The sequence below is a fragment of the Leucoraja erinacea genome, unplaced genomic scaffold, assembly GCF_028641065.1.
Source record: "Leucoraja erinacea ecotype New England unplaced genomic scaffold, Leri_hhj_1 Leri_899S, whole genome shotgun sequence".
NCBI classification, from domain to species: Eukaryota; Metazoa; Chordata; class Chondrichthyes; order Rajiformes; family Rajidae; genus Leucoraja; species Leucoraja erinaceus.
The window spans coordinates 37644-65254 of NW_026576838.1; the positions used below are offsets into that span (position 1 = coordinate 37644).

The 27611-nt window shown below is 45.9% G+C and overlaps 1 protein-coding gene and 1 non-coding gene across 2 annotated transcripts in view; one reads left to right on the top strand and one right to left on the bottom strand.

The window, feature by feature from the left end:
- Window positions 1–27407, top strand: part of LOC129694999 (plexin-B3-like) — a 58421-nt gene extending 31014 nt beyond the window's left edge. Inside the window, exons 3-4 of the mRNA XM_055631759.1 lie at window positions 7562–7696; window positions 27055–27407. Coding sequence (XP_055487734.1) covers window positions 7562–7696; window positions 27055–27393 — 474 coding nt within the window. The 3' untranslated portion in view covers window positions 27394–27407. The remainder of the gene's footprint in view (window positions 1–7561; window positions 7697–27054) is intronic.
- On the bottom strand, window positions 24247–24441 carry LOC129695000 (U2 spliceosomal RNA). The gene has a single exon (XR_008723093.1). It is a non-coding gene; the product is annotated as a U2 spliceosomal RNA (small nuclear RNA).
- Window positions 27408–27611: the final 204 nt, after the last annotated feature.

Here is a 27611-nt window from a genome sequence, read left to right on the forward strand (position 1 = left end):
ACACTCTTGACATCCTCAGTAGAGGTCTGCAGTTACTTGCGGAAACCTCCTGTTGTGAGTGCCCTTTAAGTGCTGTTACTTTGTGCACATGGTACCATGGTCTGTCTGTGACTGTCAGAGCTCTGCCATTGCCTTGGTGCTCAGAGCTGCAATCAATACAATACAACGTTTATTTGTCACATTGCACAAAAAGTGTAAGTGAAATGATACGTCAGCAGCGATACAATGATAAAGGGCACACACAAAAACACAATAAATTTTTAACATAAACATCCACCACAACATTCATCACTGTGGTGGAAGGCACACAATTTGGCCAGTCCTCCTCCATTTCCCCCCGTGGTCGGGACCTCAACCCTCCGCAGCCGTTGCTGCGGGCGTCCAGATGGTAAAAGGACAAGGTACAAGTCCAGGTAAGTCCAGAGTCGGCTCCTCCCCACCGGAGACCGCGGCTTTTAGTTGGTGTAGGCCGCAGGCCGGCGGCCGAAGATTTAAAGTTCCTCCACGTCGCAGCCGTAGCCGCACCGCCCTGCAGGGCCGCCTGCGTCGAAGCTCCCTCGGGGGAAGCGTAAGATGTAAGTCCATACCGGACCCGCGGTAGAAGTTGGCCGCGGGCCGGCGGAGGAAGCTTCTTCTTCCCCCCGGGTCCCCCACGAGGGATCCCGGGCTGTAGACGCCGCGCCAGCTGGAGCTGTGCAGACCGTGGCTTCAGGCTGCCGTCTGCTGCGGGCCAACGGAACGGAGCGCTCCCCTCCAGCGAGCCCCAGCTCCGTGCTGACAGTCCACGCTGCACCCGCCGCCGGAGTCCCGAGCCCCGGGCGCGTCTCCGGGAAAGGCCGCGCCGATCCTCGCTGTTAGGCCACGGGGGAGGCGACCTGGAAAAAGTCGCCTCTCCATGGAGGAGGCGGCCGAAACGGTTTCCCCCTTACCCCCCCACACCACCCCCCACTCAAAACACACTAAGAAACACTAAAAACAGACTTTAAGACATACTAAAAAAATTAAAAAAGTTGAAAAGACTAACACGCTGCTGACAGGGCTGCTGCCAGTGCAGCGCCCCCACCGGTATCAATGCTGGCAGTAGCATAGGGCAGCATGTGGCGCAGCAGTAGAGTTGCTTCTTTACAGCGCCCGAGACATCGGTTTGATCCTGACCATGGGTGCTGTCTGTACGGAGTTTGTACGTTCTCCCCGTGCCTGCATGGGTTTTCTCTGAGATCTTCGTTTTCCTCCCAAACTCCAAAGACGTACAGGTTTGTAGGTTAATTGGCTTGGTATAAACATAAATTGTCCCTAGTGTGTGTAGGGTGGTGTTAATGCACGCGGATCACTGGTCAGTGCGGACTCATTGGGCCAAAGGGTCTGTTTCCGCGGAGGCTGTATCTCTGAACTAAACTCAGCAGCTGAGAAATGGCATTGTATGGGCATTACATTAGTGTGTGTAATGCATTAACGCATCAGATGCATTGGTGGGATGTTGTCATGTAATGAGAAGCAGTTGCAATCGCATCCCATTCCATGCATTTGGTATCTTTGGTAAAAAATGTAAGTTGTTCCTCGTGGGTAAGATAGTGCTGGAGCACGGATGATCGCTGGTCAGGACGGACTCAGTGGGTCGAAGGGCCTGTTTCCGTGCTATATCTCAAACTAATACATGGTGCAGAATATTAATCGGATTTCCAGGTACTGCAGTCAATTAATTTGCAGCATCACTTACACAAAATGGTCTAAATTACTATCGGGTGAGTTTTTGATATTTGTGATATTTTACTTCGTAGTCACGTGAGTGACTACGTGAAGAACCCCGCTTACGACGCATGCGTGTCATATCGCTACACGCATTGCAACGAGTCACACCTGGGGAGGACGTCCCCTTGAATGGGAGAAGAAAAAAAGCCGACGAACGGCAGGTAAGTGACTCTGCATTTTAAACTTTTGTAGGAAATGGACAGAGTAACTCTGAGAAAGTCGGTGAGGAAGGTGCAGCACGTAAGTCGGGAAGGAGCCGGGGACCTGCAGCAGCAGCCGACGCCACAGGAGATTCCTATGGAGGAACCAGCTGTGCCCGACTTAAACCCCGCACCGGCAAAATCTACTTCTCGGCCGGGCGGGAAGGTAACGCAAAAATTGCATCACGTTCAAAATGATATGGTCATGGAGCAGCCGCGAGATAGTACTTACCAGTACCGGAGAAGCGACGAGCAGCTGCGGGATATGGAGCAGCCAGGAGCGGCCAGTTTTACGGAGCTGGAAAGCCGTACGAGTGGCTGGAGGATGATCAGCCGCCAGCGACAGGTGCCCGTGAGTACCGGGACCGTGAGGAGCGGCAGGAGTATATCGGGCGGCCGGGAGCGACCAGTGCCCGTAGGCATGGGGACCGGCTGCGGGAAAGACTAGTGCCCAAGAGCACCAAGGTCGGCAGGAGCGGTCCGATAGATTTAAGCACCCGCGATCGACTAGTGCCCGAGAGCATGGAAGTCGGCTGGAGCGGTTGCTGGATGAAATTATCCAGAGTGGCAGGCTCCGCGATATGGAGGATAGCCACAGTGGGCAAAATATAAGTCCCACAGCAGTTTCCCATAAAGGGCTGCAGGAAATATCAGACTCCTCTGAGGAGGGTATTGAAGGTCTGACTGGCTCAGAATCTGAGCAGGAGGTGGAGCCACCTTCTCCTATTGAAGGGAAGAAAAACAACCTGCTGGACATGGTGGGCCAGTACTTCCAGCAGGAACAAACTGGGAAGGATCTCGAGGACAGGATGGCTGCAAGTATTGAATACATGTCCACCCATCAACTGCAAGCTAATACTTTTGCTGAAGTGTTGGCAAGGCATTTACCCCCGGGAAATTGTGGCGCTCTTAATGTAGCCAGTGTTAACCGGTGCATTTGGTGACATGTTGGGGCGGGCATTAGGAGTCAGGATATTAAAATCCAAAATGCCCTGAAAGGTCTCACGGCGGGCATAACAGCCTTGGCCTGCACGTTAGATAAGGTGGACATGACTAGTGACCACAAGGATGCCTTAGCACTATTTTGCAACGTGCAGTTTGAACTAAATAACATTCGAAAGGGGGCCATTCAGCCGGCTCTAGACCCGAAGTTCGCTATATTATGTAAGCAAAGGGCTATGACCCCAAACCCTGTTATTTGGGGGAGACCTGTCCAAACAGGTTAAAGATTTGGATGAGGAGGCCAAGACTTTGGGGCTGATTAGAGCATCCAAAGGATATCTAGGGAAGAGATATCAACCTTATGGGCCTCCTAAGAAAGGTAGTTTTTATAATAATAGTACAAAGAATTGGAGAGAGGCCAGAGGTACCCAGCAGCAGCGTCCTTTTTTAGGGTTTGGCCCGGGACGACCACTGTGGAAGATGCGGAAGCCTCTACTTCAGCAGCTACCCCAACCTCAACCTCAAGGCCCTCCACAACCACGAATGAAAACGAGAAAATAACTCAGTTACCACCGATAACCATGGAGGTAGGTGAATCTGGGGCTCCAGAATTAATAGGGAGCACGGAAGTTGGAGGGACATTGCAACTTCATTTGGAAGCATGGTGTAATATAACTATGGACAGATATATCCTTAGCAGTATTAAGGGATATCTGATAGAGTTTCTACACAAACAAAACCCTCCAGTACAACATACACCGGACAGAATATACATGCTTACTAAATTGGAACAAGCTAAAGCTCACATAGAACTACAAAGATTATTCACTAAAGGGGTAATTGAACAAACCAAACCTGAACAACAGGAATTTGTCTCAAACATATTTATTAGAAATAAGAAAGATGGGGGTTGCCGTATTATTATTGATTTATCAACGCTTAACAATTTTGTGCAATATGTTCATTTTAAAATGGATACTTTTAGCTAAAGAGTTAGTTTCAGCGGGCTACTTTATGGCAAGTATTGATCTTAAAGATGCTTACTATACAATACCCATCAGAGGTAGACACAGGCGGTTTTTGAAATTTAACTGGATGGGACAGCTTTGGCAATACAAGACGCTACCAAACGGGCTAACGTCAGCTCCCAGATTATTTACAAAAATTCTTAAACCAGCTTTGGCATTGCTGCGACAACAAAAACATAGATTAATGGCATATTTGGATGATATACTTATAGTGGGAAAAACTTATGAATTGGCATGTCAGGCAGTGGTTGCCACAAAACAATTGTTTGAACAGCTGGGATTCATTATCCATCCAATTAAGTCAAAATTAACACCATCAACTAATATTGATTACTTGGGGTTCACCATTAACACAATTGATATGTTAGTGACTTTACCAATAGGGAAAGCCACAGAATTACAAAAAGATTGCAGAGAGCTTATTAATACTTTTAAACCATCCATTAGACGGGTAGCCAGGATGATTGGCAAAATTGTGGCCACATTTCCTGCCGTACAATTTGGGCCATTACATTACCAAAATTTACAGAGAGAGAAAATTAGAGCACTCAAAATTAATAGAGGCCATTTTGATCGGCCAATGGAGCTAACAATTGAACCTATAAAAGAATTACAATGGTGGGAACACAATGTTAAGTATGGTTCCAACCCAATAGTTATTGACAACCCGTCTGTGGTATTACAAACAGATGCCAGTGCAATTGGTTGGGGTGCAACTGATACCATCTCGAGCTGTGGAGGGAGATGGAATATACAAGAAGCTAACTTACTGAATACTAAGGGTATAAATTACTTAGAAATGTTAAGTGCGTTTTATGGGCTAAAATCTTATTGCTCAGGAATGAAACAGCAGCATGTTAGATTGCAGATAGATAATACCACGGTGGTGGCATATATAAATCATATGGGTGGAAATATATCAACATCTTGTGATGAATTGGCAAACTCAATTTGGCAATGGTGTGTCCAAAGGAATATTTGGTTATCGGCTACGTATCTACCAGGGATACTAAATTCAGTGGCAGACGCCAGGTCACAAAAATTTAATGAAAATACTGAATGGATGTTGGATAGAACGGTATTTGCTGAAATCACAGTAAAGTATGGAAGGCCGGATATTGATCTTTTTGCATCCAGGTTAAATCACCAGTTACCGAGGTATGTATCATGGGAACCAGATCCTGGGGCAGAAGCTACAGATGCATTCTCACTGCACTGGGGGAAATGGTTCATTTATGCATTTCCTCCTTTCTGCCTCATCAATTGGGTACTAAGAAAAATTCAACAGGATTCGGCATCTGGGATTCTCATAATACCTGATTGGCTTACCCAACCATGGTTCTCGGTGATACAGGATATGGTGCTGGAACCATGTATAACTTTAAGACATAGTCCTAAGTTGCTGATGCATCCAGTAACTCAGGATAGCCATCCATGTCGTAAAAATATTGATTTATTGGCTTGTAGATTCTGAAAGACCCGCTACGGGACATGGGGCTATCAAATAGAACTGTGGACATGATCACAGCAGCACTAAGAAGGTCTACACAAAAACAGTATTTAAGTCATATTAGGAAATGGACTAATTACTGCCATAATAACCATCTGGACCACAGAAATAAGGATGTTCCGGCAGTGGTAGAGTTTCTCACCAGTCTGCACTATGAAGGACTTAGTTACAGCACTGTGAATAGTGCCAGGAGTGCATTGTCAAGTTATTTGTGGCAAGGAACAGAAAGACAGTCAGTGGGATCACATCCGCTGGTAGTTAAACTTTTAAGAGGCATCTTTAACACCAAGCTACCCAAAACAAGATACAACCAAATCTGGGATGTAAGTGTGGTCCTGACCTTGCTAAGGAATTGGTCGCCGGCTACAGCATTAACTCTGGACAAACTAACTAGAAAAATGGTAATGCTGATGGCGCTGGTCACAGCGCAAAGGGTCCAGTCATTGCAAAAATTAAGACTGGATGGCTTGACTATGGCGGCAGGAAGTTTGGTTTTTGTGATCCAGGACCTTATTAAACAAAATAGACCAGGATCAGCGGGGCAGGTCATAGAATTTGTGGCCTACCCGGAGGACGAACGCCTCTGTATAGTGAAGCACATTTTGTTATATATTGAACGGACAAAGGCTATCAGAGGCAAGGAAATGGCTCTGTTAATCAGCTATAAGAAACCATACCATAGAGTATCAACTCAGACCATTTCGCGGTGGCTGAAATATGGGTTAAGATAGGCGGGAGTGGACACTAACATATTTAAATCTTACTCCACCAGGGCTGCAGCTACATCCGCAGCAAAACGCCTTGATGTATCCATGGACCAAATCCTCAGGATTGCAGGATGGTCGTCGGAGAAAACGTTTCAAAAATTTTATAACAAACCAGTTAGCAGTATGGGAACGTTTTCGGGAAAAATTTTAAGTTCTGTATGATAATTTATCCCTGAAGAATACAAGGGTTACGATTTGAATTAATAAAATATTATTTATCATTTACGTTAAATAATTGGTATGAATGTTTTTTGAATATCATTAACAATTTCTCCCAAACTACCAAGGCAGTTGTGAAGCATGGACTCATTCCACAGCATGAGGTCACAGAGCTTTGAAATCTTCACGTAGTCACTCACGTGACTCCGAAGTAAAATAGTAAGATTAAACGAGAACTTACCAGTTTGAAGTTTGATCTTTATTTTATGAGGAGGAACGTTGAGGGAATACGTGCCCTCCGCTCCCACCCTCGAATGGTCATATCTTAAACTGGTATCTCTTTAATAATCTTACTATTTTAGGTCATTATAGTGTATCTGTGACCTCACACCGCTGCTTTGAAGGATATCACGCATGCGTCGTAAGCGGGGTTCTTCACGTATTCCCTCAACGTTCCTCCTCATAAAATAAAGATCAAACTTCAAACTGGTAAGTTCTCGTTTAATCTTACTATTTTACAATGATCCTCACAGAGTGTCCTTGGTTCATGTTGCACTTTTATGCATAATTTTACTTTCTGTAAAACAGATAAAGAATAACAAGTCCTGAACACAAAGTCCATGTTGACTATTCCTTTGCCTATAGTGATGCTGCTTAACCTGCAGTGTTTCTCCTGCAGTCTGCTTTTAGTGACTTGCTTTTCAGCACTGCCATAGACTGTCCAATACTTTAGACGTGGAATCAATTGTTACTGTAAGGTTGGGAAATGCAGTGGTCAATCTGAGTACGGCAAGTTCTTACAAACAATGAGGAAAATTGATATTTATTTAAATAAATATATGAGATACAGCGTGGAAACAGGCCCTAGCAGTCGCCCTGTACGCTAATTTTATCCTACACTTTAGGGACAATTTACAGAGCCCATTTAATCTTTTGGGATATGGGAGGAAGCCAAAGCACCCGGAGAAAGCCCACGCGGTCACAGGGAGAATGTGCAAACTCCATATAGACAGCGCCCAGAGTCAGGATCGAACCTGGGTCTCTGGAGCTTTCAGGGCAGCAACTCTACCGCTGTGCCACCGTGCCACTCGTATGGGGAGTAGCAGTTTTAGCTGATAGTTAAGGACAGATTCTACCTCAGACTGGGGAAACAATGTCTCTATCATACTATTTGTTAGATTATTAACTGCATGACTTTTATTGCAGCTGGTTCTGGATGAAAACATGAAAGTACTTCGGCCGAGTATTCTGATTGAACTACAAGATGAATCTCCAATTAAGAACAGCATAATGTTTGATAAAATAGATCCACATTACTTCTACCTGTTAACTGAGAGGATGGTAAGCTGATTTTTGTTCACAGTTCTATCATGTAATTAATGCCTTTCATTCCTGGCATGTGACATTATAGTAAAGCTGATGCTTGTAACTATCTGCAGTTGGCCTGAGAAGGTGGTTACTGGGTGGTCCTTGGATCTACTGCTTGCTATAGGAGACGAGGAGGAATTCCTTTAGTCAGAGGGTGATGAATCCGTGGAATTCATTGCCGCAGAAAGCTGTTGAGTCCATGTCATTGGATATTTTTAAGGCGGAGATGGATAGATTCTTGATTAGTACGGGTGTCAGGGTTTATGGGGAGAAGGCTGGAGAATGGGGTTGAGAGGGAAAGATATATCAGCCATGATTGAATGGTGGTGTAGACTTGATGGGCTGAATGGCCTCATTCTGCTGCTGTAACGTATGAACATGAGTGATGGGCTCAACGATTTTGCAGGACATTTAAAGAATTTGGACTTTAAAGTAAAGCCTGGCTGTATCTCTAAATACTTTAGACTTTAGAGATACAGCCAGGCTTTACTTTAAAGTCCAAAGTCATCAGATTACAATTTCACATGTTGAAACTCTCAAAGCAATTGGCTCCAAAATAAATAAATCTGGGGTGATGGAATTTTACTTCATGGTTCTGAAATCAGTCAAAGTGATACAAGAAGAGTTAATTACAAAGGGAAATACAAATTTCTTAGATACTTTAGACTAGAGATACAGCCAGAAACAGGCGATTCGGCCCACCGAGTCCGCACCAACCAGCGATCAACCCATACACTAGCATTATTTACCGAAACGGCACCGACCAGTGATCCCTGCACGTTAGCACTATCCTACACACAAGAGGGACAATTTATAATTATACCAAGACAATTAACCTACAAAACCTGTACATCTTTGGAGTGTGGGAGGAAACTGGAGCACCCGGAGAAAACATACATGGTCATGGGGAGAATGTACAAACTCCGTACAGACAGCACCCATAGTCAGGATCAAACACGAATCTCTGACGCTGTAAGGCAACAATTCTACTACTGTGCCACCGTGCCGCCCAGTGACTGTGCTCTGTGTTTCCTGGTGTCATTACTTTTATAGATAGATGAAGGTCCTGAGATTCCTTGACCAGCAGTAACGTGGGAATTCTTCCACCATGGGGGGTTCTCCCCACTTATTCACAGCATGTACACATTACTACCAGCTTCAGCCAAGACTTACACCTTTGAACCAAACTGATTCTGGTCCATTTTAAAGAGCAGTAAATGACCAAACATTTCAGTCGGTCTGCAGTCATTTTTACGCTGAGTAAGGATGGGAGGATTCCTTTCCTGAAGCACATTGGAAAACCAGTGGCAGCAGTTTCACGAGAAAGACCCACCAACATAGTCTCAAGACATCCAAGAATTACCAGGAAAGGCTGCCATTGCTGATCCTGAAGTATAAGGTTGTAGGGGGACTTGTGCTATTTTGTGCTCTACCCATGCCCTGTATCTGGATAGGCACAGACACAAAATAAAACAGCGTGTAGATCAGTGGTGAGTCTATCAAACAAGTCGATTTATTGAAGGCCTTAACAATGCGTACTGTAAAACACTCTCAGATATCCCAAAGTGTTTCAAAGATTCACAATACCTACAGCATTTTATATTCTCATGACACAATGTTTTCTTACAGATTTGAAATATGTCATCATAGATCGATGTCTCTGTAACCTTCCATCTTTGTCTTTTCACAGAGCTATCTTTAATCCTACACTTCATGTTACCTTGAACATTTTCCTCCAATATATCTACAAATACTATAGATGTCAATATCCATGTAGGGAGAATAGATGGGGTCCACTTATTGAAAAAGACCATTTGTTAACCTCTGGGGACTTGCCCGCCAAACACAGTGACAAGGAGCAGCTGTAATCTCAGGGTTGCAACGGATAAGAACATAAGCAGAACTGCGAACAACCATCCCTCCTCAATAGATAAGGAAGCCTGCTTTTCAGCAGTGTGTTGGTTTTATTACCCGCAGCCATTTACAACCCCCAATATCTATATAACTAAAAGTCTTCGGTTTGTGCCCACGATGTGTCTCTGTGTCAATGGTTAATTCCTATCTTCTTCCAAACGCTAGACTACAGCCTTCTCATTTTCACACTTCCTACTCACATTTTTCCTGCGGTGGCGATAAACATCTTCCCGTCGCATTTCCACCTATATTTCCAAAGTTATTAATTTTTTTAATTTAAAAAACAGCCAAAACCATCTTCTCACGGACAGCACCACCAATCACAATGGGTTCTCAGGCTGGTTGCCGACTGCTACAATTACATCACAATGGGACATTGCCAATGGTAACGTGGTTGCTGCCCCTCTACCAATATCTGAAGGGGCTGCTCATCAAGTTCTAGTTGCATTTTGGTCCCATGATCCTGGTGTTTGGGCACAAGGCTGAGAGTGGGGAGGGCAATCGGGTGGGAATTCTCATCGCCCCCTCCCCACATCCGTCGCCCCCTCCTCCCCCTGGAGTGAACGTCGACGCCACGACCCCCCCCCCCCCCCCGCCACGTTGGGGGACGGGGCCTAACGGGTCCCACTTGGTCTAGTATTTATTATAACAAAGCTAACTGTGCTGTGACAACTAAATACTTGGACACATCTACTTATAACCCTGCTTTCCACATTTTAATTCCCTTCCTCCATTTCTTTCCTGCCTTCCTTTCCCATATCAACATATCTGCTTTTTTAATTGTCTCGACATTCCATGTGCCCCCTACAGGCCAGGCTTCATCCCCCAACCGTTGGGTCAATTTGTAACTTAACATTCTAAATTTCTTTTTATACTTAGGATTCAAATAACACATATGTTGGATGGGGGTTCCCCCCTCACTGTTATCCAGAGCATTCCCCATAGATAGATAGAGAAAAAGAGAGAGAGAGAGAAAAAAAAAAGAAAGCAGACCGCTTTTTAAATTCCGAATCGTTCAAAATCTATCAACCAGGCCGACTCGCGACTCGAGACCCCAGTTTCTCAATTTAGCTGACTTTTTAACTCTGTAATATACAACGCCACTTATTTCTCAATCCGACAACTCCCCGGATGTCTCAATAAGCCAGACGCACACCTCACCTCCCGTATCTCAACCCGACAAAACACGGATGTCTCAACGAGGCTGATGAGCCCTTAGTAGAGAGAAAAAACAAAAAACAAAGAGAGATAGACAGAAAGAGAGAAAAAGAGAAACCACTCACGTCCTTCGTAACAATATACACAAGCCCTTCTTAAAAATACATGCAAAATGCTGCCTTAAAAATACATACACAATCCCCTCTTAAAAAAAAAACCTAGAAAGCCCAACTGGTCTTACCTTAGTCTGTTTCTAAGAACCTCGGCAGGGAACCCGGATCAACCTCTGATGAAGGATCACAGACGTTCCCGGGAGTTTCTAGGGAGTCGGTCGTACAAGGGGGCCGATAGAGCTCAGTGATCTCCCTTCCAATCCCAGCAACCTCCGCAACCTCTTGCACAGTCAGCTGTTGACGTGGTCCCAGCGAGGCCTGCTAAAAAAACGCCAATAAAAAAGTTACTTTTATAACTACTAAACCAGGTTCGCTTCTTAATAAACAGACACCACACAAACTGTTTGGTAGACCAGTTCGAAACTTTACTTAACATCGGCCGATGGAAGGGAGCGAGAATTCCAGCTAAGTGACCAATGTAGACACTCAACTGTCCTCAGTCCTCTTCTCTGAACAACAGAATTACATTGCCTTAAATAGGGTTTTTTTGTCCCCTTAGCACATTCCACAGACATTAGTCATGTCAGAGGTACAGGAAAAGGTTTCCACAGAATGCATCACATCAAAGGCCTTTTGTTTACATGGTACAAGATATACTAAAAACATTGGCCATTTGCTTTAGGTCATTTTATCTCCAAAGAGATCACCCTAGCTCTTTTCGCTGCTTCCTCTCTGTCACTTGGTCCCTCATAAACATAGGCCATTTGTTTACAAAGATGTGACTAGTTATTTCTCTCTTCCTTTATTGCCTCCTCACTTGGGAGACAATGTTATAGGATTTATTATCTCACACACACCGCAACCTAAGGCAAGCCTAATTTGACACTAAATATAAGCTGTAAGCTAGCCCAGAAACCAATTTAATATCTTCTTATATTTTTAACTAAAATTCGGCTTCATCAACCCTCCTAACATCCTATGTTGGCCTTTTCTTCCATCATGCTATCCCAGAATGTAAGCTCGGGTTAAACAGACTATAACCTACTCATGTGTAGGAAGGAACTGCAGATGCTGGTTTAAACCGAATATGGACCCAAAATGTTGGAGTAACTTAGCCTTAAAAATGTCCGTCGCCTCCACAGCCTTCTAGTGGCAAAGAATTCGACAGATTCACCACCCTGTGACTAAAGAAATTCCTCCTCGTCCTCTTAAATGGATGTCCTTTCTTGATCAGTACAGGCGTCAGAGGTTATGGGGAGAAGCCAGGAGAATGAGGTTAGAAGGGAGAGTTAGATCAGCCATGATTGAATGGCAGAGTGGACTTGATGGGTCAAATGGCCTAATTCTACTCCTATTCCTTTTGACCTTTAATTCTGAGTCCATGACCTCTCCACTAGTGGAAACAAAGGTCAACAAGAAGAACACTGAAGTGCAAACCTCGGAAGAGATCTGCACCATGGTGCATGCTACAGGCTGACAAACCTGCAAGATTTTGCTCTGCCGTTTTAATGAGAAATTTAGAAGCCACCAAATCCAGAGGCATTTCCCCTTGTCACTGGGAAGTGTGCTTTATATTGAGGATGTAGCTGTATTTCTAAAGCATATTCTGGTTTCGGTCTAGAGTATTTTTAAACTGAGAAGTATCGTGAGGAACTTGCAATGACATCATTGCCAGGTATATGCTTTGTGTGCATTTACGAAGATTAATTTGCCGTTGTTGTACTCACCACAATGTATTTGGTGAGATCCAGAGGAAATATAGGGTGGAGAGGTTGGTGGGGTATGTGGCCAACAGCACAAACAAGGGGAGGAATAGAAAGGATTACATGAAGTAGATGGCAAAGTAAATCCCATGGATCAACGTCTGAGTGGTTAATCGTGGCTTGAGGAATAAGGAAAGTTACTAAATGCAGTGTAGAAGCTAAAAAATCTAGCAATACAGATAAATAATAACTAAACTAAGCACAGCGGTAGAGTTGCTGCCTTACAGCGCCAGAGACCCAGGTTCGATCCTGACTACAGGTGCTGTTTGTATGGAGTATGTACGTTCTCACCGTGACCGTGTGGGTTTTCTCCAGGATCTCCGGTTTGCTTCCACTGACAAACTGCTCCAAAAACGTACAGGTTTGTAGGTTAATTGGTTTGGTTTAATTGTAAATTGTCCCATCGAGCAGTGTGTTAGTGTGTGGGGATCGTTGGTCGGCATGGAGTTGGTGGGCAGAAGGGCCTGTTTAGCGCTGTATCTCCACACCAAACTAAACCAGTAGTTCTAGACTTGGTGGTAGAAAGGGAAGAGAAGGAACATGCTGTGTGACAGGGGTTTGTGCAATGTGGATTTTACTTCGGAGTCACGTGAGTGACTACGTGAAGAGCCCGCCTCAGCACGCATGTGCGGCATTACGTTTCAGCAGGCAATAGCGGAGGCGGGAGTCAGGGCTCCCGCTACAACCTGAAAAACGAAGCTAGGTAAGTACTTACCTTTATTCTAACAGCCCCTCGCGTCTGCTTGTTCCCGTACGGCATCCGGGGAAGGAGTGTTCCGTTCGCGGAAGGGGGGGGGGAAAGACGCCACCAGGACCGCACACACGGCGGACCACGGACTGGGAGCTGTGCCGGTGCCGGTACCACTCCACACAGGGGCGACAACGGAGAGAAGACGGCGCTTGCACTCGTTCCTCTCAGGAGGTTCTCCTCAGTCCTCGCTCGCCCCTCGAGTAGCTGGCCAGGTGAAGGCAGGCAGGCGGGCGGGCGGAGGCTTCCGACCATCGGAGCCGATGAAGGGGCGGACCCACTACCGCAGTGTTGGCGTGGAGTGCGCTGCACTCTAACAGCAGCCCGAGTGCATGAGAGAGAGAGAGCGTCTGAGACACCTTCATCCAGGGGGCAACAACGGTGCAGTCCTGCCCCCGCTCGACTCCACGGAAGACCGTTCCATCGCGGGGGCAGCATCACCGCGGTAGGACCGCTAACCAGCGCTCCGCTCCCGACACTGCGCCAAGCCCAGCCGTCAGCGCAGCAGGCTGGGAAAAACGCCGCAGAGGCGTCGGGCCTGTGGTTCCGACTCATAGGACGGGACGTTTTTTCCACCCCCAGGTGGAAAGACAGCCACCAGCACCTGCCCGCTCGACCACGGAGGAGCGTCTTCATTGCGGGGACAGCAACAGGCGGTAGGACCGCTTACCGGGCGGTCCGCTACCCTGACACCGCGACCGAGCCCAGCCCCGCTAGCGCCTGAGCAGCGGGCTGGATGTACATGCAAGAACCGGCCGGTGGTTCCGACATCGGACGGGGACGTCTCTCCACCCAGGAGGGGGAGAGACAGCCGCCTGAGCTGCAGGAGCGGCTCTTGGGCATTGGATAACAGAGGTGAGTTGCAGTTGTGTTTTGCAGGCTTTCAGAAAACATGTCACAACGCAGAAAACTCTCAAAGAGAAACTGCCCCGCTCCAACTCTACCAGCGGGGCAGCAACCGGCGGCAGCGTCGCTCTCAGAGCGGTTCGCTATCCCCGAGACCGAGCCAAGCCCAGTCTCGCCAGAGCCTGCACGGCGGACTGGGAAAGCGGCCAGGAAGACCAATCGGCCGGTCGTCTCCGATTCGTCGGAGGGGGACATGTCTCCACCAAAGCAGAAGAGAGACAGCCGCCTGAGCTGCATTTAGCAGCTCCTGGAGGAGATGGTCCACCGGGAACAGCAGCGCTCCCGGGGACAAAGGACAGGTACCTCCTCCACAGTGTCTTGTGCACTGCCCTTTGCTCCCTCACACCAGGAGGCTAGCATTGGTGACCAGGGCAGGGCTGGTCTGGAACAGGGGCAGGCGGACGAATTCGGGAGTATGCATGGTGTGCAGGAACAGGAACAGCTGTTGGGTGTGGTGGACCGCTTCGTAGCAACCCCACAGGCTGGAGCACCGCTGGAGCTAAAATGGCAGCCAGTATTAACCACCTATCCAATAAACCTCTACTGGAAAAGGTGCTCGCTGAGGTGCTGGACGAACATACAGCACCAGAGAACTGTGAGGCCCATAAGGGAAAAAGCCTCAACAACCAAATCTGGGGAAATGTGGGGGCCCCTATTCGGGCACAAGAACTCAAGCTACAGGGGATCCTAAGGATCCTGACGTCAGCTATCACAGCCTTTGCTCGTTCTGTGGAGACAACGGAGATGAATACATGCCAGCAGGATGTGCTGGCATTAATGTGTACCACACAATTCGAACTCAACAATCTCCGGAGGGAAAATATAAGACCTGCCCTCAATCCCAAATTTGCTGGCTTGTGCAAAGCCCCAGCTGCGGAGGCTGACTCACTGCTGTTTGGGAAAGATCTGAACAAAAAGCTGAAGGAGATGGAAGAGGCATCAAAAACCTTCGGCCTCATGAGGGCAGGCCCCGGGACGAGCAAACCACGACCTCCGATACCCAAGCGGCAGCACCCCACGGCATCCACCAGTCGACGTCTAGAATATGGGACTGGTGAACGCTTGGGGCCGCATTATCCCCAAAGATCTTTTTTAGATCGGGGCCCGCCGCGGACCCCCTGGAAAATGCGCCTCCTCCCAACATCGCCAGCACGTCGTCAGAACAAAGCACTCAGAAAACAGGAAAGACAAAACTGCCGATAACCATGGAGGTAGGTGGGTCTGGTTCCTACCAGCATATAGAGCTCTTTTTTGGACTATCTTGGGCTTCATAATTAATTCAGTCTACGTGACTATAATGTTGCCAAGAGACAACATAGTTGAATTGGCACAAACATGCAACAAATTAATAGTCAACAAACTACCAACTACTCGACAAGTAACAGAGTAATTGGGAAAATGGTAGCATTTCTGTCTACATAATTCGGACCTTAGTATCAAAAACGACATATAGGTTGTCATTGAGCGTCTCATGAAGTTACCCACTGAAGTAATATCAGAAAGACAGTGGTGGGGTTACCACTTATACTGGGCATTAATTATCTAAAAATGTTTGGGTGAATTTTATGGATTTAAAGCACTTGCATGTACGGTTATAAATAGACTCTACTACGGTGGTGGCCTACATTAACCATATGGGCGGCATAAAGTCGGTATCATGCGACAAGTTGGTCAACACAATTTGGCAATGGTGTGTCCAAAGATGTATTTGACTATCAGCAACTTACCTGCCAGGTAAGCTAAATACAGTGACAGACACCAGGTCACATAAATTTAATGACAACATCGATTAGATGTTTTTATAAAAAAGTTTCAATAAAACTATCAAGCTATATGACACGCCAGATATCGATTATGTGCATCAACTCTAAATCACCAGGTGTTTGGGTGATGTCCTATGTATGTCGCTTGGGAACCAGACCCTGGGGCAGCAAATGCGTTCGCGCTGGATTGGTGAAATTATTTCTATGTATTTCTTCCCTTCTGCCTCATCAGTTGGGGACTACGCACAGTACAAAAGGACTCTGTTTCAGGTATTTTGATAGTACCCGACTGACCTACGCAGCCATGGTTTCCCAATACTCCATGACATGGTTGTTGAAACTTCGATGGTATTCCCCAGTGACCCAGAATTATTAACACTCGGAGTCGGGCACAAGTCGGGATGGCTCAAGCAGGTACTAAAGCTGCTGGGATAAAACTAACATGTACAAAGTTTCATTCCACAGGACAAGCTTCCACGTCAACGGCAAAAAGAATGGACGTGCCTATAAACCACATCCTGGCTACAGCAGAATGGTGGGGATAAAACGTTCAGAGAAAAAATTTATTATAAGCTGTTGAAAAAACCTGTTTTTATTTGCAGGAAAGATTCCAGTCTGCAAATATTTAAATTAGCCCAGGGGAGCATTTTTAATTTCTTCATTGTTATTGTAAAAATACCATTGTTTTTCTATAAACAGATTCATTGGTTGATTACGATAACACACTTCCTCCCTCAAAGACTTCGGCAGTGGTGTAGTAATAGCTGTTACACGGTTTGAAATCACAGAGCTTTGAAATCTTCACGTAGTCACTCACGTGACTCCGAAGTAAAATAGTAAGATTAAACGAGAACTTACCAGTTTGAAGTCTGATCTGTATTTTATGAGGAGTTACGATGAGGGATTACGTGCCCTCCGCTCCCACCCTCATTATATAGATCAAACTGATAAATTGATGTCTCTTTTTTCTTTACTATGTTACTTCAAATACTTGTGTCTATCTGTGATTCCACACCGCTGCTTTGAAGTACGCCGCACATGCGTGCTGAGGCGGGCTCGTCACGTAATCCCTCATCGTAACTCCTCATAAAATACAGATCAAACTTCAAACTGGTAAGTTCTGGTTTAATCTTACTATTTTAATGAGTGAACAAAACACTTATTCCAGGTGATAGATTTGTTTTGAAAGGTTTTTAATTTTGACTGCCTCTGATGGCTCCACCGTGTCACCTCATCGCTTCATAATGATGTTTAGTTTAGTTTAGAGAATCAGCGCAGAAAAAATAAGGCCCTTCGGCTCACCGAGCCCGCACCAACCAGTAATTCCCGCACACTAACACTATCCTATGCACACTAGGGACAATTTACAATTGTACCAAAGCCAATTAACCTATAAACCTGTACGGCTTTGGAGTGTGGGAGGAAACCGGAGATCCCCGAGAAAACCCACGCTGGTCACGGGGAGAACGTACAAACTCCATACAGACAGCACCCGTAGTCAGGATCGAACCCAGGTCTCTGGTGCTGTAAGGCAGCAACTCAACCGCTGCGTAACCGTGTCGCCGTGTGGTTATCAAGAAAATACATCAGCGTACAGGCATTTGAGAAGATTCAACAAATACTATTTACAATATATATTAATGATTTAGATGAAGGGATTAAAAGTAACATTAGCAAACTTGCAGATGACACAAAGCTGGGTGGCAGTGTGAACTGTGAGGAGGATGCTTTGAGGATGCAGGTTGACTTGGACAGGTTTGGTGAGTGGGCAGATGCATGGCAGATGTGGTTTAATGTGGATAAATGCGAGTTTATCCACTTTGGTGGCAAAAACAGGAAGGAAGATTATTATCTAAATGGTGTCAAGTTGGGAAAAGGGGAAGTACAACGGGATGTGGGGGTCCTTGTTCATCAGTCACTGAAAGTAAGCATGCAGGTACAGCAGGCAGTGAAGAAAGCAAATGGCATGTTGGCCTTCATAACAAGAGGAGCTGAGTATAGGAGCAAAGAGGTCCTTCTGCAGTTGTACAGGGCCCTAGTGAGATCACATCTGGAATATTGTGCCCAGTTTTGGTCTCCAAATTTGAGGAAGGACATTCTTGCTATTGAGGGAGTGCAGCATGGGTTCACAAGGTTGATTCCTGGGATGGCGGGACTGTCATATGTTGATCGAATGGAGCAGCTGGGCTTGTATACTCTGGAATTTAGGATGAGAGGGGATCTTATTGAAACATATAAGATTATTCAGGGTTTGGACATGCTGGAGGCATGAAACATGTTTCCGATGTTGGGGGAGGCCAGAACCAGGGGCCACAGTTTAAGAATAAGGGGTAAGCCGGAGATGAGGAAATACTTTTTCGCACAAAGTTGTGAATCTGTGGAATTCTCTGCCTCAGAGGGCAGTGGAGGCCGGTTCTCTGGATGCTTTCAAGAGGGTTCGATAGAGCTCTTAAAGATCATGGAGAGAAGGCAAGAACGAGGTACTGATTGTGGATGATCAGCCATGATCACATTGAATGGCGGTGCTGGCTCGAAGGGCCAAATGGCGTACTCCTGCACCTATTGACTATTGTCTACTTCAACAGATGTGCTACAGAATGTATTCTGGTAGGGTGCATCTCCGTCTGGTGTGGCAACTGCTCTGCTCTTGACTGCCTGATCCTGCAGAGTGTGGTGAACGCAGCCCAGTACATCACAGGCTCGTCACTACCTTCCATCTAGAGCAGCTTCACAAGATAAAGCCAGCAAAGTCCGGTCAAGGATAGTCCAAGAGACATCAAAGAGGTAGATAGTAGTTCAGCACTGCTGTTTAAGAAGGAATTGCAGATGCTGGAAGGTAGACAAAAGTGCTGGAGAAACTCAGCAGGTGCAGCAGCATCTACAGAGCGAAGGAAATAGGCAATGTTTCGGGCCAAAACCCTTCTTCACTGCTCTCTGGTTGTGGTAGGATGATTCAGATGCCTGATAACAGCTGGAAAGACTGTCCCTGAATCTGGTAGTGTGCGTTTTCACACTTCTATCCCTTTTGCCTGATGGGACATTTTACTGAGGAATGTAGATTGATGCATTAATGACACATTGAATTTCTTAAAACTCACCATCATGAGCAAAGATCTTATAGCTCCGCTATAGGATCTTTGATCATGAGTGAGAACTTCTTTTTGGTCTGCAGCAGGTTAGTCATTCAATTTACCTACCGACCCACGTTGTGTCTCTCTGTTTCGCTCTCTCCCTCCCTCTCTCTCCCGTGCGCTCTCTCTCTCTCTCTCTCCCGTTCCCCACCTCTCTCTCTTGCTCTCTCGGCATTCCCGGAATCATTGACGTTTGGCGGTATACAGAAATACTGGAGAAACATAGCATCTATGTAGCGAAGGAAATATGTAACGTTTCGCGTCGAAACCCTTCTTCAGACCCAGCTATTTCCTTCGCTCCATAGATGCTGCCTTACACCCGCTGAGTTTCTCCAGCATTTTTGTCTACCTTCGATTTTCCAGCATTACAGTTCTGTCTTTGACGTTTTGCGATGATGGCTGCATCTGCTGTTCCTTTCTGTTGGGGGGGGGGGAGGGGAGAGAGAGAAGAGAGAGAGAGTCCTGGTCCGTGGCGGCTCCTGATAAATGATATGTTCCCTGAGTTTCTCCAGCACTCTGTGTTTTTTGTTTGGCTCTGAAGTTGAAGGTGGACCCCCCTGTGTCTACCTTCAACTCCCTATCTGTGGTGGCTCAGTGGGGTGGGCAGGGGCTCTGGGGAGAGGGTTGCATTTCTGGTCGAGACCCTTCTGCAGATAATCACAAGTACTCTCATCGACGAGAGTTCAGTTCAGTCTGAAGAAGGGTCTTCTCTCCAGAGTCCTTGCGCTGCCTGTCCTGCTGAGCTACTCCAACTTTTGTCTATCTTCAATTTCCGAGTTAGATAAAATTGCAAACTTGATTTTTAGAATCTCAAAATTTTGTAACATTGCTGGAAAATGTACCTGCATCTTGGAGGCTGAAGGTTAGGTTGTTAGCCAAGAAGGATAGACTTCGTTATCCCTCAGTACAGCAACATCAAGAACAATGTTGCTGTACTGAGGTATAGCCAAGTCTATCCCTCATTGCTAGCAGCTGATGGGAAGCGGCCACAATGCGGTGGCGTCCGCAGCGGTGAGTGAGTGTTAGTGGCATGAACCCGACCCGACCCCCTTTTTCTCAACGCTCATTCCCTCCTCGCAACTTTAACCCTGGCTAGACTCCCCACACGCTGTGAAAGGAATTCTCCCCCGAATTGTCATGTTACTCACAACATGTGACTCATTGATAATTATTTATTTATATTTCAACAACAAATTTTCCCAATTGGGCCCCGCACCTCCTAAGGCCGGCCCTGAGTACAGGCAGCAGTTTAGTTTTAGCTCACATCTGCAAACATTATTAGCGTGTGTTATCATGTACCCTGCTCATTAGTTTTAAGGTTTGGGTGAAAACTGTTGTCTCTTTATTCTTAATTGTGAGCATTCATTACGCATGCACGCGCGCACACACACATATACATGGCGCCGTACAATGGCAGCCTCACCAACCGTGTCTCATCCTTTCTTTCTTTGTTGTTTTTAGTATGTTGTTAAATGTATCTTTTAGTGTATCTTTAGCTTTGGTTATGTGGGTGATGGGGGGGTGAGTTGGGGGAATCTTTTTTTAATTTCTTTGCTCGACGGAGATGCCACTTTTTCCGTACCGTATCCCCGTCCACCCTGCGGCTTAACATCGAGGAGCTGGCGGCCTCTTGCTGGGGATCGACTTTGGGAGCTCCAACTATGGGAGCCTGCGGACATCGGAGAGCTTGCGTCCCTTGGTTAGGGCCTGACTTTGGGAGCTCCAAGTCGCAGGAGCTTCGACCACCCTGACCGCAGGAGCTTAGATCGCCCCGATGCGAGGGCTTCGACTGCCGGCTGCAGGAGCTTTGATCCCCCGAGTGCGGATGGTTCAACTCCCTGGACTACGGGAGAATAAGGAGGAAAGAAGATAAGACTTTATTGCTTCCATCACAGTGTGGGGGAGAAATTCAGATTCAGATTCAATCTTTATTGTCATTGTGCAGTGTACAGTACAGACAACGAAATGCAGTTAGCATCTCACCCAGAACAGCAAACATAGAATAATGAGCAGTAAAAGAATATATGTACAGTAGTAGTAGTAGTGCAATTTTTCTGGGGAAGGAGTGTCCGGGGGGGGGGGGGGGGGACACTGGCAATCACCAAGGTGCAGAGTTAAGTAGTATAACAGCCGCAGGGAAGAAGCTGTTCCTGAACCTGCTGGTCCAGCAACGCAGAGACCTGTAGCGCCTCCCGGATGCGAGGAGGGTAAACAGTCTGTGGCTGGGGTGAGAGCAGTCCTTGACGATGCTGCGCGCCCTTCGCAGACATTGCTTGCTTTGGACAGACTCAATGGAGGGGAGTGAGGAACCGGTGATGCGTTGGGCAATTTTCACCACCCTCTGCAGTGCTTTCTGGTCGGAGACAGAGTAGTTGCCATACCGTACTGTGATACAGTTGGTAAGGATGCTCTCGATGGTGCAGCGGTAGAAGTTCACCAGAATCTGAGGAGACAGATGGACCTTCTCAGGAAGAAGAGACGCTGGTGAGCCTTCTTGATCAATGTTGAGGTGTCGTGGGTCCAAGAGAGGTCATCAGAGATGTTGACCCCCAGAAACCTGAAGCTGGAAACACGTTCCACCTCCGTCCTGTTAATATGGATGGGGGTGTGCGTGCTGCCCCTAGACCTTCTGAAGTCCACAATGAGCTCCTTGGCATTCTTGGAGTTATGGGCCAGGTTGTTGTCAGCGCACCATGCGGCTAGGAGCTGGACCTTCTCCCTATAGGCCGACTCATCGCTGTCGCTGATGAGGCCAATCACCCTTGTATCAACTGCATACTTGATGATGGTGTTAGTACCATATACAGGTGTGCAGTCTAAGGTGAAGAGTAGTGGAGGGGGCTCAGCAGACAGCCCTGTGGAACGCCGGTGTTCAGGGTGGGGGTTGAAGAGGTGTGGTTGTCGAACCTAACAGACTGGGTTAGAAAGTCCAGTATCCAGTTGCAGAGGGAGGGGTCGATGCCCAGGTCGCTGAGTTTGGTGATCAGTTTAGAGGGTATAATGGTGTTGAATGCTGAGCTGTAATCGATGAACAGCATTCTTACGTAAGTGTCTCTGTTGTCGAGGTGGGAGAGGGCGGAGTGAAGTGCCGTTGAGATGGTATCCTCCATACTCCTGTTCTTGTGGTAGGCAAACTGATAGGGGTCCAGTGTGGGAGGTAGGCAGCCTTTGAGGTGTGCCAGGACCAGCCTCTCGAAGCACTTGGTGATGATGGGAGTAAGTGCAACTGGGCGGAAGTCGTTGAGGTTCACCGCAGTGGAGTGTTTTGGCACCGGCACAATGGAGGTGGTTTTAAGGCACGTGGGGACAACTGCTTGGGCAAGTGACAGGTTGAAGATGACAGTCCAGACGTCTGTCAGCTGCGCAGCACAGGCCCTGAGGACGCGCCCGGGGATGCCGTCAGGGCCAGCAGCCTTACGTGCATTAATAGTAAGATTAAACGAGAACTTACCAGTTTGAAGTTTGATCTGTATTTTATGAGGAGGAACGTTGAGGGAATACATGAAGAAGCCCGCCCACAGCGCCAGCGTGTCATCCTTCAAAGCAGCGGTGTGAGGTCACAGATACCCAATATTGACCTAAAATAGCAAGATTATTAAAGAGATACCAGCTTAAGATTTGACCGTACGAGGGTGGGAGCGGAGGGCATGTATTCCCTCAACGTTCCTCCTCATAAAATACAGATCAAACTTCAAACTGGTAAGTTCTCGTTTAATCTTACTATTTTACTTCGGAGTCACGTGAGGGACTCCATGAAGATTTCAAAGCTCTGTGACCTCATGCCCTGGAAAACCGAATCCATGCTTCACAACTGCCTTGGTAGTTTGGGAGAAATTGTTAATGATTTTTAAAACCAGAAAAACATTGATACCAATTGTTTAACGTAACAATAAATAATATTTATAATTCAAATCATAAACCCTTGTTCATCAGGGATAAATTATAATACGGAACTTAAAAGTTTCCCCGAAAACGTTTCTATACCACTAAGTGGTTTATTATAGAATTTTTGAAATGTCCTCTCCGACGACCATCCTGCAGTCCTGAGGATTTGGTCCATGGAGACCTCAAGGCGTTTCGCTGCTAATGTAGCTGCCGCCCTGGTGGAGTGAGATTTAAATATATATATTGGTGTCCACTCCTGCCTTCCTTAACCCATATATAATCCACCGTGAAATAGTCTGAGTAGACACCCTGTGGTATGGTTTCCTATAGCTGATTAACAGCCCCATATCTTTGCCTCTAATGGCCTTAGTCCGTTCAATATACCACAAAATATGTTTCATAATACAGAGACGTTCGTCCTCCGGGTAAGCCAGAAATTCAATGACCTGTCCTGCTGATCCTGGTCTATTTTGTTTAATTAAATCCTGTATTACAAAGACCAAACGTCCTGCCGCCATAGCGAAGCTATCCAGTCTCAACTTTTGCAGTGACTGGACCCTCTGTGCTGTGACCAATGCCATCAGCATAACCATATTTCTAGTTAACGTGTCCAGAGTCAATGCTGTGGCCGGCGACCAACTTCTTAGCATGTTGAGGACCACACTTGCATCCCAAATCTGGGTATATCTTGGTTTTGGTGGTCTGGTGTTAAAAATTCCTCTTAACAGTTTAATTACCAGCGGATGAGACCCCACTGAAAGACTGTCTGTTCCTTGCCACAACAGGTTGATAAAGCACTTCTGGCACTATTAACAGTGCTATAACTAAGTCCTTCGTAGTGCAGACCGGTGAGGAACTCTAGCACTGCCGGCACATTCTATCTCTGTGATCCAGATGATTATAATGGCAGTAATTAATCCATTTCCTAATGTGACTTAAATATTGCTTATGTGTTGACCTTCTTTGCGCTGCTGTGATCATATCCACAGTTCTACTGGATAGCCCCATGTCTCGTAGAGGTTCCTTCAAAGTCTACAAGCCAACAAAGCAATATTTTTATAACATGGATGGCTATCGTGAGTTACCGGATGCACCAGCAACTTAGGACTATGTTTAAAGTGCATACATGGTTCTAAAACCATATCCTGTATCACCGAGAACCATAGTTGTGTAGGCCAATCAGGTACTATGAGAATCCCAGATGCCGAATCCTGTTGAATTTTCCTTAGTACCCGATTGTTTTTTAATATATGGTCCCTAGATAAGGGACGTATCAGATATTAAACTGATAAGAACAGATACTACACTTGATCTTAGCCAAAAGGCCGAGAAGCGATCAATATCCGGTCTTAGTACTTTCCTGTGATTTCCCCAAAGACCTTTCTATTCAACATCCATTCTGTATTTTCATTAAATTTTCGTGACCTGGCGTCCGCCACTGAATTTAGTATCCCTGGTAGATACGTAGCCGATAACCAAATATTCCTTTGGATACACCATTGCCAAATTAAATTTGCCAATTTATCACAAGATATTGATATATTTCCACCCATATGATTTATATATATGCCACCACCGTGGTATTGTCTATCTGCAATCTAACCTGCTGCTGATTCATACCTGAGCAAAAAGACTTAAGCCCATGAAATGCCCTTAACATTTCTAAATAATTTATACCCTTAGTATTTAGTAGGTTAGCTTCTTGAATATTCCATCTCCCTCCACAGCTCGAGATGGTATCCGTCGCACCCCAACCAATTGCACTGGCATCTGTATGTAATACCACCAACGGGTTGTCAATAACTATTGGGTTGGAGCCATACTTCACATTGTGTTCCACCATTGTAATTCTTTTATAGCTTCAATTGTTAACTCCATTGGCCTATCAAAATGGCCTCTGTTAATTTTGAGTGCTCTTATTTTGTCTCTCTGTAAATTTTGGTAATGTAATGGTCCCAATTGTATGGCAGGAAATGTAGCTACAATTTTTCCAATCATTCTGGCTACCCGTCTAATGGATGGTTTAACGGTATTAATAAGCTCTGTGCAATCCTTTTGTATTTCTGTGGCTTTCCCTAGTGGTAAAGTCACTAACATATCAATTGAGTTAATGGTGAACCCCAGGTAATCCATATTAGTTGATGGTGTTAATTTAGACTTAATTGGATGGATAATGAACCCCAGGTGTTCAAACAATTGCTTAGTGGCCACCACTGCCTGACATGCCAATTCATAAGTTTTCCCCCCTATAAGAATATCATCCAAATATGCCATTACTCTATGATTTTGTCGTCGCAATAATGCCAAAGCTGGTTTTATCCAATTAAATTTCAAAACCTCCTGTGTCTATTTCTAATGGGTATTGTATAGTAAGCATCCTTAAGACCAATACTTGCCATAAAATAGCCTTTATACACTAAGTCTATAGCAGTGCTAAACGTATCCATTTTAAAATGAACATATTGCACAAATTTGTTAAGTGTTGACAAATCTATAATAACACGACAACCCCCATCTATCTTATTCCTAATAAATATGTTAGAGACATAACTCCTGTTTTTCAGGTTTGGTTTGTTCAATTACCCCTTAATTGAATAATCTTTTATCCTATGTGAGCTTTTGCTTGTTCTAATTTAGTAAGTATATATTTTCTGTCCGGTGTATGTTGTACTGGAGGGTTATGTTTGTGTAAGAACTCTATCAGATATCCCTTAATACTGCTAAGGATATATCTGTCCATAGTTATATTGCACCATGCTTCCAAATGAAGTTGCAATGCCCCTCCAACTTCCGTGCTCCCTACAACTTTTGGAGCCGCAGATTCACCTACCTCCATGGTTATCGGTGGTAATTTATTTTTATTCGTGGATGTGGACACGCTGGCGCTGTGGGCGGGCTTCTTCATGGAGTCCCTCACGTGACTCCGAAGTAAAATCCTGCTCAGTGCCACAAACACGTCGTAGGGGGTGAGTGTGAGGAGCTGGTGATCAGCAGGGAGCACAGCCTTGATGGCCATCTCTTGATTGTCCCTGTCAAAGCAGCCATAAAAGTGGTTAAGCTCCTCAAGGAAGGAGGCGTCGCTGGATGTGGGGGTGGTGTTGGTAGATCTATAGTCCGTGATGGCCTGGATGCCTTGCCACATGCTTCGGAGGTCGGAGTTGTTATTGAAGTGCTCCTCAATCCTTAGCTTGTAGCTATGCTTGGCCTTCTTGATGCCCCTCTTCAGGTTAGACCTGGATGAACTGTAGGCTCGAGCATCGCGTGACCTGAAAGCGGTGTCCCGTGCTTTCAGCAGTAGCCTGACCTCGCTGTTCATCCATGGCTTCTGATTCAGGAATGTGATAATCCGTTTGAGGGAGGTGACACTGTTGATGGTGGAGTTGATAAAGTCCAAAACAGAGGATTTATAAGAGTCAATGTCCGTGTGGGAATGTTTATGTTGACTTTTATGTAGTTGTGTGTCTTGTTGCTTTTTTTCTATAATGACTGTATGCCAAATCAAATGTCACTGTACCCTAAATGGTCCACGTGACAATAAAGGACCATTGAACCAATGAACAGACACGCGCGCACACACACACACATACACAAATACACATACACACACACACACAAACAAAAAATTGCATATACACACACATGCACACATATACACTTGCACACAATATACATGCACATATACATACATTCATATATGTGCACACACATACATACACACATCACACACACATTCATATATATATATACACTCACACCCCACACACACATGGTGCAAAAAGGAATCTCCCATGGGGAATCATCCCGAAAGGGAAAGATAGAGCAGCCATGATTGACTGGCGGAGCAGACTTGATGGGCCAAATGGCCTAATTCTGCTCCTATCACTTATGTACATCTGAACTTGTGTGTGTTAGGAGATTCCTAAAACATTTATTTTCCCTTGGCTCTGCAGGTGAGACGGCTGAAGGTGGCAAACTGTAGCCAGTACAGTTCGTGTGAAGATTGTTTGTTGGCACAGGACCCGTACTGTGGATGGTGTTTGCACGAGGAAAGGTCTGTTTGTACAAAGCAGCCGAGTAGCAGCAACACTGCTGGACGTCTACCTCGTAAAGCAATGTTTGAAGATAGAGGAACTCAGCGCACCAGACAGCATCTCTGGAGGAAAGAAGTAGGTGACGTTTCGGGTCAAGACCCTTCTTCAGACAGAACGCGAAACGTCACATTCCTTTTTCCAGAGAGGCTGCCTGACCAGCTGAGTTACTTCAGCTTTTTGTGTCTATCTTTAGTTTAAACCATCATCTGCAGTTCCTTCCTAAACACTGATGTCAATCTGATGCAGCGTCACCACACAGTCACAACTACCCCCCCCCCCCCGCACTCATCGCTAATTACCCGCCCTTGATATTATATTAATATTATTAAGTTGCTCCTTTTATACCCCATAACCACCCTATCTACGACGAATAGCCCCCAACTTGCAGTCACATCTAGAGAGGGTGGGAGGGGGGT